At 33.6% G+C, this 17,808-nt stretch overlaps 2 protein-coding genes across 3 annotated transcripts; one reads left to right on the top strand and one right to left on the bottom strand.

The window, feature by feature from the left end:
- Positions 1–146: 146 nt before the first annotated feature.
- Positions 147–14,839, bottom strand: Cluap1 (clusterin associated protein 1). 2 transcript variants are annotated; one of them, XM_089236630.1, is made up of 11 exons: positions 14,672–14,839; positions 11,502–11,613; positions 10,918–11,002; positions 10,386–10,568; positions 9,970–10,065; positions 8,028–8,111; positions 7,669–7,802; positions 7,253–7,394; positions 4,940–5,105; positions 3,172–3,236; positions 147–494 (listed from the first exon to the last, which is right to left on the bottom strand). In XM_089236630.1, exons 1-11 carry the CDS (start codon positions 14,691–14,693, stop codon positions 342–344), a joined length of 1,242 nt encoding a protein of 413 aa, XP_089092756.1. In that variant the 5' UTR covers positions 14,694–14,839; the 3' UTR covers positions 147–341. The 2 variants fall into 2 exon arrangements, with proteins under 2 accessions (XP_089092756.1, XP_089092757.1); XM_089236631.1 differs by having other exon boundaries at positions 14,598–14,826.
- Positions 14,840–15,047: 208 nt separating this feature from the next.
- mRpS9 (mitochondrial ribosomal protein S9) lies at positions 15,048–16,974 on the top strand. The gene is made up of 2 exons (XM_089236624.1): positions 15,048–15,221; positions 15,498–16,974. The coding sequence occupies exon 2, from the start codon at positions 15,667–15,669 to the stop codon at positions 16,918–16,920; it is 1,254 nt and encodes a 417-aa protein (XP_089092750.1). The 5' UTR covers positions 15,048–15,221; positions 15,498–15,666; the 3' UTR covers positions 16,921–16,974.
- The last annotated feature ends 834 nt before the right edge of the window (positions 16,975–17,808 follow it).

Below are 17,808 nucleotides of genomic sequence, written 5' to 3'. Positions count from 1 at the left end.
AAAAAAATCAAACTGTATAGAATTTCTTTCACGATGATTGCAGTTTAACAAACACTGTAACACAACGTTTAATCTGCCAAAGAGTAGCAATACCAAAGCTGTAATACTTATGCGTATATAAATCTGATTAAATTGCATGGTCAGGATACACTGAACAATACTTTTTATTTACTAATGATATAATTCTGAAAATCGGAACAATAACAATTATAAAATTACAATCAAGTGAGCTTGCAGGGATAAATATTTTTACATAAATTTTAAAATAACCACTTAATTTTTAAATTTGAATCTCACACAATGTTTTCTAAATGACAAGACTAACCAACTACAGTATTTGACTAGAAGTCATCGTTTTGATGAGTACCTGCTGTGGATGGTATGCTTTTTTTATCTGTAAGGTTCTCAAGCTCTTGGTCATCATCACTGACTTCTGTGCCATCTTCATCATCATCTCCATCTAGATCTAAGTCTGAATCTGTATCTAAGCTGTCCTGTTCAAAGGAGAGAGAAAAATTAAATTTAACATTTCGAATGAATGTCTAGCTAGCATAAAAAAAAACAAAAAAAAAACTGACATTACTGAGTTAATGGTTCTAAACTAATAATTCTACCAGAGATTGATACTGTGATACTTTAACTAATGAAGATAATTTGTTCCAGAATTGCATTCGTTAGCTGAAATACAGTTTTCCATAGGTTTCTATGAAAAATTATTTAATTTGTTCCAGGTAATAGATACCCAAAATTTAAAGATAAATTTTTCAAATTTTTGCAGAAAAATATATGTGGACCGAGATATTTATTTGCTACATTACAAGAATGGAAATCATAACAGGGTGGTGGCTTTACCTTGAATGCTGTTAAAAAACACCTAAGGCTAAAATAATCAGTTTCAAAATGGGATAATTGAAAATTGATAAGATGATGAGATTCTGAAGACCTTTTTATTTTGTAGTGTCCCCCATCTATTTGTGATTTGGTCGGCTCATTGGTATGTTTGATACATGCAGATGGAAAAGATAAGCTCCTTGAATCTCCAGACTGTTCAGTTCGATGTTTTTCTTTTAGAGCAAGACTTGCTCTTGTCTTGCTCTAAAAGAAGGCATGCTATGAAAATATAGGCTCCTTTTTTTGAATGCATTGTTTTCTCTCAGTTTAATCTTTTTGTATGAAATGATTCAAAAATTTTCAGAAAGTAGAGGTACATCCGGAAGAGGATTAAGGTGGACAGGAACTAATCGGGCTTGATTGACAGTAGTTAGGGGCCGTTCAAGTATTACGTAAGCAAATTTTTAGCCATTTTTGACCTCTTCCCCCCCACTCAGCAAAATTTCTTCATCAGCTCTGCCCCTCTGAATCCTAATGCATATTGGTGGGATTAGAGACATACACAGGTGGGGGGCATAGGGGAATCGTACCCCACCCTCGATGATCAAAAAATTATTTTCTTAATGCCAAAAATATTTTTTCAATTTAAATTTCGGAAGAAAACAACTTTATATGTTATTATAATTAATTTCAATGTTATTTGAAAGCTATGAACTCAAAAAATGTATCTTTAATAAATTCATTGTGACCCACCCTCTACACCATAGTTTCCCAACCTTTTTTGTCCCATCGCCCACTTCTTCAGAATTTTTTTTCTCTCAGCGCCCCCGACGCTTTAATAAATTCATTGTGACCCACCCTCTACACCATAGTTTCCCAACCTTTTTTGTCCCATCGCCCACTTCTTCAGAATTTTTTTTCTCTCAGCGCCCCCGACGCAATCTAACCCATAGAATCCTATGCTGTACCTGTAGCTTCTACCGCTTCTCTGGAACATTCCATCGCCCTCCAGGGGCGTTAATGCCCACGTTGGGAATCACTGCTCTAAGCCATATAATGATAAATCGCATAAAGGCCCTTGGCCCGCGGACCAAATATGGCCCTGGGGGTTATCTGATGCGGCCTGCCCTCTTCAAACCTAATTTTGTAAAAATTAACTAAGCGGCACATTTGCAGATCACTTAAGTGTCCCATGGTACAATTCCAGAGCATTTTAGTGGCCCGTGGCACATTTTCAGATCACAAATGACCCGGGACACAGTTCCGTGACACATTTAGAGATCCCTTGAGTAACATGTGATGTAGTTTTAGAGCACATAAGTGGCCCCCAGTGCCGTTCTACATCACTCAAGTTACCCGCGGCACATTCCCATCAGATTATTTAAGTGATCTGCGGTAAGATGCCATTTACCAAGTCGATGGCAGACCGAGTAAGATGCCATTAAAAATATTTCATATTTTCATAAAGGTTGTTTGATGACGTAAGCATTATCCAAATCCCCTCCCCCCATCGATGCTGATGTAATACTTGAATGGCCCCTTATGATGATTGGCACTAAAATTCAGCTCAGGACGCAGCTTTTTTATGTTAAGGCATGCATCCATATCAACGAAAATGTTTGTTAGCCAAGGCACAAAAATCATGAAAAAACTTTGTTAGCTGAAAATTTGTATGCTGAGGCATTTATTAGACAAGGTATCACTGTACTGTATATATGTACAATATGATTGAAAATAATGCATACTTTTTCGTCAAGCGAAATCAATCAAGAATGTCTATACAATGTTTCTGATTGTCACACTGTCTGTGTGTTTCTCAATTTCAAATTAAAAGAAATACACTGTAAAAGTTCAACTCTCTGGAAATTCCCTAGACTTGTGGCAATTATTTGACTGGTCTGAACCATGAGGCCAGAAAGATGGTGAAATATGCTAATAAACACACTATCATACTTTTGTCCATGCATGACTTGTTTTCTGAATAGCACCAGAAATTTTTACTAGCATTGAGAAGAATTTGAGAGAAATGGCAGGCATACTGTAGCATGTCAAATACCCAAAAGTTTGGTGAAAAAAAGGCAAGTAAAAATTTAATTTGTGCGTATTTCACAGCACCCCTTTACTTTTCATAAGAACCCAGGTTTTTCCAATCACTATGTTCCAGGGTACCAGGTTAATAGAATAGTGAATAAATTGTTAGGAACCAATTTTATCCGCGTTAAATGTCAAAACCCTTTCACTTAACCAGATTTAATGATTTAAAAGTTACATCTGTAATTTGAGAAAAGAAACATTATGTAAATTTTATTTAAATAAAGTACTAAGTAAAAATAAACTTACATCTCTGTCACCTCCACTCATTGAACCAAAAACTCTTCTATTGGGATCTCTTCTTATACCAGAAGCTGTTGAAATTGGTTATATATACATTTATTTTTTGATACGAACCAATATACATATATAAATTACATATTTCACCCAAGCTTTCATGTGCTGAAAGTTTTCTTTTTTGTATGTTTCATTTCTATTAGTCAAATATTTGCTTGCAAGTTGGAGCGTTCTCAGCAAATATTTTTTGTTTCTAGCTTTGATTACTCAAAAGTCAAGACACTCTTAGGTCAAGATGCCACTGTATTGTAATTATATCAAAATATCTGTATTGCTTGGATTAACTCCATGTCAGCCAAAATCATTGAAAAATACCATCATCAACAAGTAAATTTGTAGGTCATATATGTATTGTGCTTGATCTAAAGCATAATTTCTCAAACTTTTTTGTTCATCACCCCTGCTGAGAATTTTTTTTTTTTCTCATCACTCCCCTTCCTGAAAATGATGGATCCTACAATACATACCCCATCATAAATTTCACAGGATCCTATATCACATCCATAAATTTATCGCCCTCTGGTACTTCCCATCATCCCTGTGAGGGGAGATTGCCCACTTTGGGAAACACTTATTCAAAGCTGACATTGAATTTCGGGAATACTTATTTCAACAATGGATTGAATGAAAAGAGAATTTTACTGATGAAAAATTGAACTGTAATCAATTACAAACATATTAGCAGGAATAAAATTTCTTCATGTACTATCAGTATTGTACCCCCTCCTCAGCCCTTCATGTCTGTGCCTATCTCTGCCTATGCATTAGTGCACATTTCATACTTAATTGTCAGACTAGAACATTGGTTACAGTGCTGTTATTATTGATTACTTAATTATGAAAATGACTGAATTTTAGGTATGTTTGTTTGCTAATATATAATGTAGTAATTGTAGCTTGTAAAAATGTAGTTCCATCATTCAACAAGTATATTTAAGTCAGAAATATTCACGAGGAATTTTTTTTACCAGCACAAAAAGAGATCATGAGTGGTTGCTTCTCAAAAGTCGAAAATTGTTCAAAAAATGGCATAACTGCCGTCTCCTGAATTTTTCTCAAAAAATTATTATATCTGCCAGATTTCGACCATGATTGCAAAAAATCCCTATTCTTGGTAGGAAAAATTATTTTCAAAGAATTTACTTGGAAAAAAGTCTTTCATTTTGTTTTCTTATTTCCAAAATGAAGCCACACGTGTAATTTAAATTGTAGCCATTGTGTTGAGTCACAAAAAAATATTTAATTTTCGGGAGAAAATACAAAATTCACCAAGCAGTAAATATCAATTAGACCTTTTTGACATCCAAAATTGCCGAATCACTTGTGTTAGCTTTGGCCATATGTCCCGTTGAGTCTATTATCTGTTTTTGGGTCCTTGTGGTGAATTTTTTGTTAGCGAGATTTGATTTGAGAGTAGTAATGACAGGTAATTTTTACTGGTTGGGGATGATAGGGGATTTGGAGCTAATCAGCAATGGCTTGCACAATGTCAGGATTTTGAAAAAAAAAAAGTATTTTACTTGTAAAATCCCTGCACTGTTTTTCAAAAATCCCTTTTATATTCATTTTTGTATGGAGCTAGGATTTGTGCAAAAACCTCCCTAATTATCATTCTCCAAAGTAGGCAGCTATGAGATGATAAATTCCTGAACAAAATATATTAAATTTCAGAACAGGCACTTTTATATTTATCGCAAACTACCATTCAGTGTGCACTTACTTCCAGCTGGTTGAGGTCGTCTAGGTTTCTCTCTTGGACTACCAGCAGACGTTTTGTTCCCTAAGTCACCAGAAATCAGATCATCCAAGCTACCTGTGTCATCTGCTCGAAGCAATTCATCTTGCCTCAGCTTCTCAACCATCTTTCTTGCCATTTCTTCTCTTTGCTTGATGGAAGTGAAGACATGATATATTTTAGTATGGTGTATCTTGTATTTAGAAAGAAAGGCTGTTAGCTAACAAATTATTTTAAGTACATCCTGTGTGTAACAAAGTGCTCCAAATTTTATTGAACTCACAGAGTATTTAAAAATTGGTTGTGCAAGTAAAGAATAAATCTAAAGGAAGTAGATGTATATGGAGAAGAATAGATTCTTTCCAGCATCATTTTTCTTACCAATCATCTATTTTGGGTACTTGATTACTTCAGTTTCAAAAATTCGTTTGTCTCACTATTAATATTTTTTTTAACTATGATTAACACCATGTAACACAATTTTTGTTCCTGGGGGGTAATAAATCTTATTCCCCCAATGACTTATTACTAAAAGGGGCAAAAAAATAACAATTTTATGTTTCAAACTTTGCTTTTGAATTCAAGAGAGCAATTTTTGTTGTTTTGGAGAGGTCCAATACCTGAAAAGCAGGATTATGCAAGTTGTAAGTATCACAAAAGTATTATGTGATAAATGACAGTTTTTTCCTATACTTCCTAGTTATTGATCTCACAGATCATGGATACCCAAGAGTGGCCATATTTCATTTTATAAAGCAAAACATACAGCCACTCATCAAAAGAGTCAAATTGCCCCCCATTACCAGAACCAAAGTTAAGCCAAACAAAAAATGGGGGAAATGAAATTAGGAAGGCGAATGCAGTCAACTATGATTGAATATATTTGGTTATTCATTCATGTTGTTTGAATTTTTAGAACATTCACTAGGCCAATGGGTTCTTGAAATTCTTTCACCCGCGGTGACCCCTTTCTTTAATCAATGCTTACATGAGGCTTAATCCTACCATTATCCCCCAAAAGCAGTTTAACAAAGAATCGCTTTAAAAAACCTTCGTCAGCGTTGCCATGGCGCACAGTTTGAGAACCCTTGCACTAAGCAAATGATCCACTTTTTCATGTGGAAATCTGGCCCAGCCTGATCTCCACCATTTCTAAAAGTTTAGAAGTGGTAAAGTTTTGTCACTTCTGCCCATTGTGGATGGTCCTTTGCTATAAGCAAAGGACCATCCACATGGACAAAAAGTTACAGTATTTTCCTGTGTATAATCTGCGGTGGCACATAATCCACAAGCGAAGTTTGAAGAAAGAAAAAAACATATAATCCGGGGTGCCATATTATCCACAGAATTTAAATAAAAAATAATAAATTTCAATAATCAATCCATTGGTATGCTAATTAATGAAATATATTTATGAAACTAACATTATTTACACACAAAACAAAATTTACAGTTTAATCAAAAACCTTCAATTTCAGACATCTGAATCAGAATGAATAAGCGCAATAGTTCATCTAATTCCTAAGATCAGTTTTCATTTTCAGAGTCAGAAACACTGGAGTTCAAAGTTTTAAGTCTACATTGTGTGAATGAACCCTTTATAGTTTTTATAGTCACCTCCTTTCAAGCACTTCATTAACCCACTGGCATACTTCTGCATAAGAAGCTTGGCGTAAATTTCCGCCTTTTGATTTCTTTCAGTCATCTACTTTTCCCAATAGGCTCTAACATTGCTTTTGAAAGACCTGTTTATTCCTGAATCTAAAGGTTGTAAAAAACACTATATTTGTAATGCAATTAACTAGAGAGCCAAAGGCAGCTTTATATATATATATATATATAAGTGTGCATATTTGCTGTGATCTTGTATAAAAATAATTTAACTGTGCATTTGATAGGTTGGTCTCAGTTTATTGTTTTTGTTTTTTTGTGTTAGAACATTTAATACAGAGGTCTTCAATCCTTTCGCAGTCACAAGCACTGCCTGTAACCATCATCAAAAGAAGAGCATTCTTACGGCAAGTTTAACATGCGAGTGCATGAAATCAGGATGATTTCAATCCCTGAATGCAATTTGTACACAGTGTTTAATTGAAATGTTGATCAAGTGCTCCTGAGCACAAAGGAGCATTGAGCACTTCAGAGAGCACCGTAGTGTTTGCGAGCAACGAGTTGAAGATGTCTGCTTTAATATGTTATTCAGATTATTTTGGAGAATATTTACTTAAAAGAAACTTTGCAATACTTAATTCTTTTAGCATCACTAAATTTATTCACTAATATACTGAAAATTTAAACCTGTATCATTTCTTGTTCAACTTTCTCCAACTCTTCCAGCTGCTGTTCTAGGTAAGCCAACCAGTGGAACTTGGTGACATACTTCTCATACAGTACAGAAAGTTCTTGTTCCAGCCTTTCATATTCATCCATGAAAGCAGGCCTGAATCAGAAATTTAGAGTCAGTATAAAGTTTATAAACAAAATTGCAATAATTTTTGACAAAAATCTGATCCAAAAAAGCTTGGCCACTCTGCACATTAGCCAGACTTTTGAAATTGCCTGTAATAGGTACACACACATACACAAAAGAAAAATGCCCATAAAACATTATATTTGCTATATTTGCTTCATTTATGTGCTATAATCACACCAATCCTTGTGAATAAAAATTAAATTGACTAATTCTTCTGTCATATGAAGAAGAAAAAATTCACCTGACAGATTTAAGAGTTTGGAGCCTTTTCTGATTTCTCTCCAAATCTGCTTTTTTCTTATCAATTTTGTTATCAAGGGTAGATTCATCTGAAGCAATATTTTCGATCATCAGTGTTGTTTTCTTTATTTCTTCCTTTAAATAATCATTAAAAAAAACCTTAAGTTTTTTCTTTCTTTTGCAAAATAAAATTGGATCATATTGAATAAATTATGTCATGCAATATATAAATATATCAAATAAAAATTGTCATTGATAAAGTAAAATGTGTATTTTCTAAAGTAAATAATGACAACCCAAAAAATTTATTCATAAAAGAAAATTCTTATTTCAGACAAAGAACTTGTTTTTGTTTCTTACCTCTATAGCTTTTGTAACATTTTGCAAATTTTGTTCTACATCAGTGATGTCAAGTTGCCTAGCTAAGACAGAAGATCGAACTTCCTATTACACAAACAAAAGCGATATTATGAAACTAAAATCATAATGAATAAAAATTGATATCAGAAACGAAAAGAAAAGCATAAAGATAATAATGAATGAAATGTTTCATTCACAAAACATAGAGGAAAATTTCCAGTCTTAAGACCAGTTGACATGTATCTGCATGAAACAGTGTGACCCCCCCCCCCCCTCAAAACACTACTCTATTCCCAGTACATTGGCAAAGTCCCTGTATCTCTTGGAATAACTTACGAATCGTTGGTCCTAGAATGCATATTTCCAATAAGAAAAATACCCAAATAATGTGTAGGCCTCAGATATGTCATTCATACTGCAAGGGGTTGTATGGTTATCAAAATAAAAAAATTAACTTGTGTCTTAAACAACCCAATTAGAAAGTTGTTGCCGTCTCTCTCTCCTGGGGCCAAAAAAAGGTGCATGTTTTTAAGTGCAATATTCGATTAGGTATTTGAATTCAAAAACCACTGAAAAAAAGACGGTAAGAACCACATAAACTAATGTAAAAGCTCATTCTATGCTTCATATGCTGTCTTTCCCTCATTTTCAGCCATTTTTTAATTCAAATATCTAAGTGAGAATATTGCACTTTAAAACTTTTTGGGCCTTCTAATTGGATTTTTTAGGACAGGGTGACCAAATAAAAGTTATTTAATATTTTAATATAACTATTTATCCCCTTACAATATAAATGACATATCTGAGCTCTACATTCTTTCTAATCCAAAGAATTTTCTTCTAAGATTAATGTGTGTTTTTTGAGTTATTCCAGCATAAAGAGACTTTCCTATGCACCTTGTATATGCAGTTCATATATTTTTTGTCGTATTAACATTTTATTAAAAACTGAATTTTATTAACCCCTATAGAATGGTACCTATACATCTGAGAGACATAGTTTCATATAAGTATGAGCAAGCATAGATTTTTTTAGGTTATTATATGTTACCGTACTTTAAAAAAAATTAATAAAAATCAAAAATAAAAAAGTATTCATATTGTGATATTACAGTGAAACCTTAATACAACAATACTTTACTTACCAAGAAAAAATATTATTGTAGAAGGATTATCATTATATTGAGAGGTAGCATAAGACACCACCAAATTTATGCTGTTGTTAGCATCTCTTCTGAATTGCCACTGTTTGTACCACCATAAAATGCATTTATAAGCATTTATTTGGCAGTAAAAAATTCTAGTGGATTAATTCATGAATAAAAATTCAGTTGCTTGTTTCACCCTTAAAGTAGCTTCTATTACATTACTTTTGCATACTCCACAAAAAGTAGCTTTGTGGCATTTTCATTAACACATTCGGAGGGTAGATAGTACAAAATACCCATGTTATCAAATACCTATATTCTTCAACCTCAAAAGAAAAATTGTAAGGAATTCAAAAATATATTGAAATATAGTGATTTTGAGTGAAATATAAAAATTATTGTTGTTGCAGTTTTACAATCTCCTCAAAACATATCTTTATTATAGAAGGATTATTATTGTTATTATCTTTATAGAGGGATTTATCATGATAAAAGATGTCGTTGTATCAAGAGTAGTTTAACATTAGAAATATAGGCAATTCCAAACAATAAACAAATAGTTTTGAAAAAAATATTGTAGAGCAATTTATCTTTATATCGAGTATTGTTGTAGTGAGCTTTTACTGTACTTCTATTTAAGGTCAACAGGAAACTGAAAACCATTCAAAATGTGACAGCAACCAAAAGACATAATTGTGATCAAATACATTTTTTCCTTCACAATAAAATTTTTCTCTGATAAAAATATATATTGATACACCCATATACTAAAGATCTTATGATTAAATATTTACCTTCAGCTCGGCCTCTTTCCCAAGAAGATCAAATAAAGATGCTCCTTTCATTGTGATTTCTGACGCCATTTGCCTGGTAAGTTTCAACTCTCTCAACTGAAAAAAAATAAGCAAATTAACAGACATAAGAACGCATTATTACCACGGTATGTCTCCTGTCCAGTGAAGGGTTAATGCGCCAACCTCTGGATGAGACACATCAAAAAAGTTTAATGCTGTCCTTGTGTGCAGAAAACAACTGTGGCATGACAAGAATGACTACAATTATAAACTACAAATAAAAGAAAAAAATTGAAACAAATAAATGGTAAGTTGTGAATTTTCAATGGTGTGATACACTATTCTGTTTATTTAAAGGTATGATCAAAAGTTTGTTCAAAATTCTCTTGCTAATGAAACAAATTTATTGTTTTTACCTTCGATGAGATATCAAATGAAAAATTAACATTTTCATCTTCATTTGAGATATCATTCTCATTTTCAGGTCTAGATTTCATAGCTTCATACAGCAATGAAGCTATTTTCAGCAACTCTTTCACTGCATAGCCATCAGCAATATACATTTTCTTTGTATTCAGCTTTATTTGTGCTTTTGTGGCCTAAAAGATGGGAAAATAAAAGCCCTGTATTGCTAAAGGAATCTTTTGTAATCTAAAATAAATATTAAAAATTTTAATGGAAATTTCTTCACAGAATCTCTTTCTATAACATAAAATTCCTAATTTTATTCCCAACTTTTGATGAAACCAATTTTTCTATCAGAAGCAATAAAACCAGTCTTAGTACAATGTTTCAGCTGATGTTGAATAACATACATATGCAATAATAACTTATGTTGGTTTAAAAAAATTTATGTCATTGAACACATTAATGGGTGAAAAAAAAATTTCTCTTATATTACACTCACACAACAGCAAAAAGTATGACATCATATAAAATCAGTATTACCATGAATTGTGCCACTGACTTGATGAATAGAACCCGATCTTGTTCTGTTTCTGTATCAAATGGCAATTCCACATTAGGGTCATATCTGTAATTTACATTAATGTTCACATAGCTGACAAATTATTCATTAACATAAAAAGGAAAAAATGACAAATAATTTTGAATATCAAGGACATTTCAACAAAAATTATTTTTTTTAATATCAATGGCACAATTTACTTTACAACAAAATGGATTTTTTTCCTCTATTTCTCTTATAGAACTAAAAAAAAATTAATGCCTATTATGCTATTAGTTACATTAAAAAATAACTCTCTCCCACAAGTTCATTTCCATTTAACCCCTTGAACTGGAATTCATTTTCAGGCAGCACTGCTCAGGCACAATTTCATGGCGAGCTGGACTCATCATTTCAGTTCAAGGGGTTAATCTAAATAAAAGCACTTAGTAGACTCAGCAGACAGCAGTTAAACACACAATGATGTAAATATCTAATTTTTAAAAAAAGAAAAAATACAATTTAAATTTTAATAGCTACAATAACAATATGGAAGTGAAATTAACTCAATGGTCAAGAAAGTTACCTTTTGACGAGCCACTGGAGTATTTCTGCCACGAGAGGAAAATTTGACTGTCTAAAATTTTCAAATGATATCAATCTAGGGTAACCCAACGCCCGCATCATTTCAATAAATGCTAGAATTAGAATAACATAGGCAAGAATGAAAATATAAAAGAAAACATTTAATATTCGTGCACCTGAAAAATTTGAATGGGAAAAAAACCAGAGTATTAATGATAATACTAGTGGTAATATCAGTGATCTCCCTAGAGCAGTCTCCCAACCGGGAGAAAGCATTTTTGGGGGTGTGAGAAGGGAAAAAAAATTACGAAATGTTGACTGATTATTCAGGAAAATGAAGATGATTGTTTACATTAGTACCTCGTGTTATTAGTATGCTGTGCTTAGATTTGATACTGTCATGTACACACGACTCAGGAAAAAAAGTAAAAAAATTCAGTCAAGTGTCAAAGAAACATTAATTTACAGTTCAGAGGTCCTCAACCTTTTCCAGTCACTAGCACTGCTTGTACCCATCATTAAAAGAAGAGCACCTTTATGTCAAGTTTAACATACCAATTCATGAAATAGTGATTTCAATCCTTGAATGCAATTCCTCCGTGGTGTTTAATTGGAACGTTGATCAAGTGCTCGCGAGCACGAAACCAGGCAAGAGCATTGAGCACTCTGGGTACTTCAGGGAGCACTGTGGTGCTCGTGAGTAACAGGTTGAAGATGCCTGTTATAATTGTTGTGGCTGGAATCAACAAGTGAACTATTTTGATGAATTTCCTTTGCAAATCAAAAAAAAATATATAAAAATAATAGTTTTTTAGTTTCATTTTTGAATTAATTAAAAAAAAAAGGAAGTTAAAATTAAATATTAGCCGCAGTCGAAAAGACATTTGAACAATAAGTAAAAGAATTCATAGAAATTAATTATTGGATAATTAACGTAATCAATTACAGAAAGAAAACATGAATTTTCTAACAGATAAAAAAACATTATCCAAGAGGATGCGGGAAGGTAAGTCACATTGCTCTGGGGGTGCGGGAAGAGGAAAAGGGTTGGGAACAGTTGCCCTAGAGCTACTTCACTGGACCATACACCTGACAGATAAGAAGACTGACTGACTAATGGCACAAGAAGAGTATAATGCTGTATAAATCGAACGATTTAAATTGAAAATGAAATGGATTATGAATTCTATATCTGATTTATTATCGATTTCAATATCCGATTTAGGATTTTATATTCGAATTAAGATTTAATATGCGATACAGGATTATATGTTTGATTTCTGATTGTATAAGATTGTGATCTTACAACTGAGTTTACATTTATATTATGATTTTATGCTTGTTATGATTGTAATGTATTTTGATGTATGTTTTTTTATAAATAAACTGCCAGCGGTATCCAGTTTGTGAGGACAATGACCTGATATTGCCATATGGCGATGTGGCCAGGGTATCTTTCAGTTTGATGGACTCTGTACACCTCTCATTTGCATGCTGTGAAGGCTTCAGCAAATAATGATTTTTTAAAAAATTGAGGAAATTATTAAAAAAATTGAGATTATTTAAAAAAGTGAGGGCAAAAACTTTGCAAAGTGGTTGTACACATCAAACCAAATATTTATCATCATAGTTTATCAGGCTGAAAATAAAACATCAAGGTGCTAGAAGGCACTTACTTGTTGGGAGTAGCAGCTACACAAACTGTAATTTTCCTAGGAGCAGGTTTTTTTACAATGTATGAATTGAATAAAACCACTTCTCATCTGCAGAAATGTGCAACTTTGTCACACTACATTTTTAAGTATATTTTCCTAGCATGGTGCTATGTTATCTGTATATTCCTCCATTCAAGCATTTCATTTCTATGAAAACAAAACAAAAATGTAGAGAAGATTGATGAAACACATGGCTACTATGCCTCCACAGCTAGTCGGCCGATCACGCCCAACGCAAAGCACTGGCATGAAGCATCTCATGCTTTGTAGGAAAAAGTCATACTGCTTTTTCCTATTGGTGAGTGAACCACATATCACACTGGCTGATTCATTGTATGCAAAAAGCCTGTTGAAAGACTTTGCCAATCTCTCCATCACTGTTGTGAGACATGCATTGAGGTTTGCAGTCAAATTGCAGACTGGTTGTGGAGGCATAGTAGCCATGTGTTTCATCGATCTTCTCTACATTTTTGTTTTGTTTTCATAGAAATTAAATGCTCGAATGGAGGAATGTGCAGACAACATAGCACCATGCTAGGAAAATATACTTAAAAATGTAGTGTGACAAAGTTGCGCATTTCTGCAGATGATTTTGAGCCAAAATTGAGCCAATGATTACAAAATCATTTCATAACTTCCAAGTGATTCTTGTGTTTTTACTTCACCTCAGTCACCATTAAGCGCCCCATGGCACCTTTACGTTTAATTTCAAACCCAATAAACTATGACATTAAATGCTTGGTTTGTGCTACCACCTTGTATTTTTTAAACACTGAGTAAACTGTTTATTTAAATAAGAGAAATTTACTATACATATTTCTGCCATTATAAGCAATCAGTGTTCTCCCCATGACTGAGCGAGCAGATTTTTCACTCAAACACCAGTTGAAAAGAAAAGGGGCTTTTTATCAACTGATAATGATAAACAATTTAGTTGAAACCCTGCATTTTTGACCCTTTACATTCCTATTTTCACACCTTTACCAAGTCACTTCAGTAAATCCTAGGTTTGACCAATTTACAGGTATTTACTGTGACATACATTGTACATATATACATACTATTCTTAACTTTTTTCAGCCGTGACCCAAAATCAACATGATCAGCGTGACCCATGGAACTGTTTGTTTTTCAAAATTAGTGAAACCAGTGATGCAATAAATACATTTATAACAAGACTGTTAGTGGATTTGTATGACTCATCTAGGAAGCCCCTGTGAATCAAGTTTAGGTCGTGACCCATAGGCCATTAGTAGATTTTTATGACCCTGACAATCAAGTTTGGGTCGTGATCCATAGCTCAAGAATACTCGGCTGTAAATGGGTTTACACGACCCATCTCGAAGCTCCTGCGACCCGTAGGTAATGAATCCCCTACATACCGATGATTGTAAGATTTTGTCGAAAACTCAGAGCTTTCAAAAATGGGTGTTAGATACGATTAAAAATATAATACTTCTCAAGTCCTTGAAAGACATTTTGCCAAAACTCAAAAGAAGTTAAGAGCTGGTGAAAATGAGCAAAATTTTTGACATTATTTCGGACGCAATCCAGTTCATTACACCCGAGTAACGCTAGTCAGGATGTTTGTTTACATTCCGCTTTCGTAGCAACAGTTCAACACTCGTAAACAAGATTTAGGAGGTACGAATTGTTATACTGTAAGAAAATATTATATTGCATATAGAACGATTCTTCTGAGAGTTTTTTTTACAAAACTATTGAGTTCAAAACTTTTGTAAGCTTGATGAAATATAATTTTCAAGCTCATTTTGAATATACTCTGGAGAAATTACTTCAAAATCTACCGGCATCCACAGTCACCGCCGTTCATATTAAGGTTTATCTTTATAGAATATATAATTTGTTCATATTCAGGCATAGAGGACATTATAATCTATCTGTATTGTTCATATATACAAGATTCATAGTTGGTACAAAAGGACGTGAAACAAGTCCAATCAAGACAAGGTTCATGTAATTTCTCTCAGCAAGCCAAAAATCAGGTTAGGATCACGCTAGTATTAGTGGGATTCTTGTATATAATTGTATATTTTACATTTGTTTTGTTTCTTGAACATTTTTTGTGCTGTTTATACTGTGATTTTGATTTAATATTTGTACATTTTGTTAAATATAGTATCACAACTGTATATATTTAATACATATAGTCCAACATGAATGTGTGTATTTAGATATATGGTGCTAATTAGCTAAAAAATAATTAGAATCTAATACACTAACCTTGTAATTTACTTTGTGCTTTTTTTCTCATCCTTAAGTCCTAGGTTGATACAAAAGGACATAAAAAAAAGTTCAGTCAAGTTAGAAGAATTTGTTCTGGGCGTGACCCGTCAGAGAAGGCTGTGAATTTCAAATGTGTATTTTTGTTCAATTTTGTAACATTATATTACAAAACTCTTGAACTGTGATCAAGTAGCGAAACTTACCATGAATATTTTACAAAGCTTAAGACTTCTATCATTGCAGAATTGCACTTGCAGATTTATACTACCGAGTTATAAGAGAGCTTCTTCTCCAATAGATTTCTCAAGTTGCGGTGCTTTGATAATTGCCCGATACGAATCTACGTCGCAAATTTCCACGGGCGTTGAAAAGACATTGAACGTGCTGCAATCAGTGAGCAAATCTTCTTCAACGAACTTGAAGGTGAAAAAAATAAGCAAAGCAATGAAAGCTTATCTTGAAAGAGCTAAAAAATATGAAGATTTCATTAAAGAAAAAACAGAGGAATTCGAAATCGGTAAGCAACACTTGGCAAACATGATGGGCTTGGATGCGGATAGTATGACTCAAGAGGACATAGATAAAGCTATAAAGTATCTCCTGCCTTCGGGATTGTACCAACCCAAAGCAAGACCCATAATGAGACCTCCCCTAGAGATCTACCCGAAGGAAAAAGCTGCTCAGTTTGACGAGAGTGGAAGGCCATTTAGTCCATTTTTCTACACTATCAGAGCTAACTTCTATCAAAATATGCATGAATTGGTGGCCAAAATGGATGAGCTAGATGACTTTGAAGATCGAATGATACAAAGGGGTATTCGGGAGCCTCCGCCAGAAACTCAGCTCACTTTAGCAGGTGGGGAGTGGCTGTCCATCGAAGAACTGCGTAAGATATTTGTGGAAGAGATAAATGAGTATCACTATGATTTCATCATAACTACTTTGACTAGACTCGCTGAACATCCCTATGCTTTCAGGATCAAGGAATACATATGGAGGTATCGGAAAGATTTCAAAGACTTGAGCGTAATGGAAGATATTCCGGAACTGAAATACGATGAGAACAAGAGACCATACATGGAGGCTACAGGTAAAAAAAAACATGCGAGAGCTTCTGCCATTGTTTATGGAGATGGTACAGGAAAGATAACTATCAACAGCCGGGACATAAGTTATTTCCATACAATACAAGAGAGAGAGAAATTGATGTTCCCACTGCAGCTTTCAGGTGTGCTAGGTCAGGTTGATGTTGAAGCGACTGTTGAAGGCAGTGGGATTTCTGCACAGGCTGCTGCAATTCGTTATGCTATATCGATTTGCCTAAGGAGCTTTGTGCCACCAGATGTTCGGGAAAGGATGAGACTTGCTGGTCTACTGACAAATGATAAAAGACGTCGTGAACGTAAAAAACCTGGACAGAGGGGTGCTCGTGCAAAATTCACTTGGAAAAAACGCTAGAAACATTGAAAACTTATGTCAACTTTTCATTGATTAAAAAGAATTATGAACCAATGAAGGTTCTTTTTTTTTCAATTTCCAAGACACATAGAGGCCTACATTACAATACAAAAGTACAAAAACATAGTGAATGGCATAATACATTAATGTAGCTCACAAAAAAAAGTGAAAAGAGAAAAATAAATACACTCCTCTAGAGATTTTACAAAATCCTTCCATCGGATTTAGATATATATATTTTTTTAATTTCAAGTGTTATACTATATTGCAATACTCGCATCTCAGGGAACAAAGAAGCTGACCCACGATTTGGTGTAAAGGAAGGTATGATCCTAAATGTCAGAACTCTGCCACTGGACTTATCCTGTTGCCAAGATATGGGGTTGGAGTTTAGAAAGGGGGGGGGCACCAAAATGCTTGCCTGCTTCAGCTGTTTAGTATGTTTTTGTATACATGGTTCTATTTTAGTGATACTTTAATTTCAAGCTTTTCAATTATGAAAGCATCTATTCAGATTTTCATTTCACATTTTCAAAGCAGCTGAGGATATGGGTAGCGTGTTGTTTGGCGTCAACAATTTCAAAAAAATTCTTTTCTTTTAAATTTAGTTGTATTTTTATTACTGCTTTAAAAATTTTGTGAGGTAGAGTAGGGCTTGACAAATCGGGAAAAAAATTTTAGACCCCAGCTTAATTTCTTAGAAAACAAGAATAATTTTAATCTCAAGGAAAAATGGCAGTAAATAATATTTTTTTTTTTTTACTTTTCCAGAACTTTATATCATTTTATGTTAAAAGAAACACTGCCATATGAAATCAGATATTCTTTTTTCATTCATATTAGTTTCCAATTTATAGCAAATACCACAACAGGCAAAATGCCCAATGA

This window comes from Pholcus phalangioides, unplaced genomic scaffold, assembly GCF_987345545.1.
Source record: "Pholcus phalangioides strain wild (caught in Gottingen) unplaced genomic scaffold, Ppha-v1.0 ptg000009l_1, whole genome shotgun sequence".
NCBI classification, from domain to species: Eukaryota; Metazoa; Arthropoda; class Arachnida; order Araneae; family Pholcidae; genus Pholcus; species Pholcus phalangioides.
This window is presented reverse-complemented; position numbering and strand designations above follow the sequence as displayed.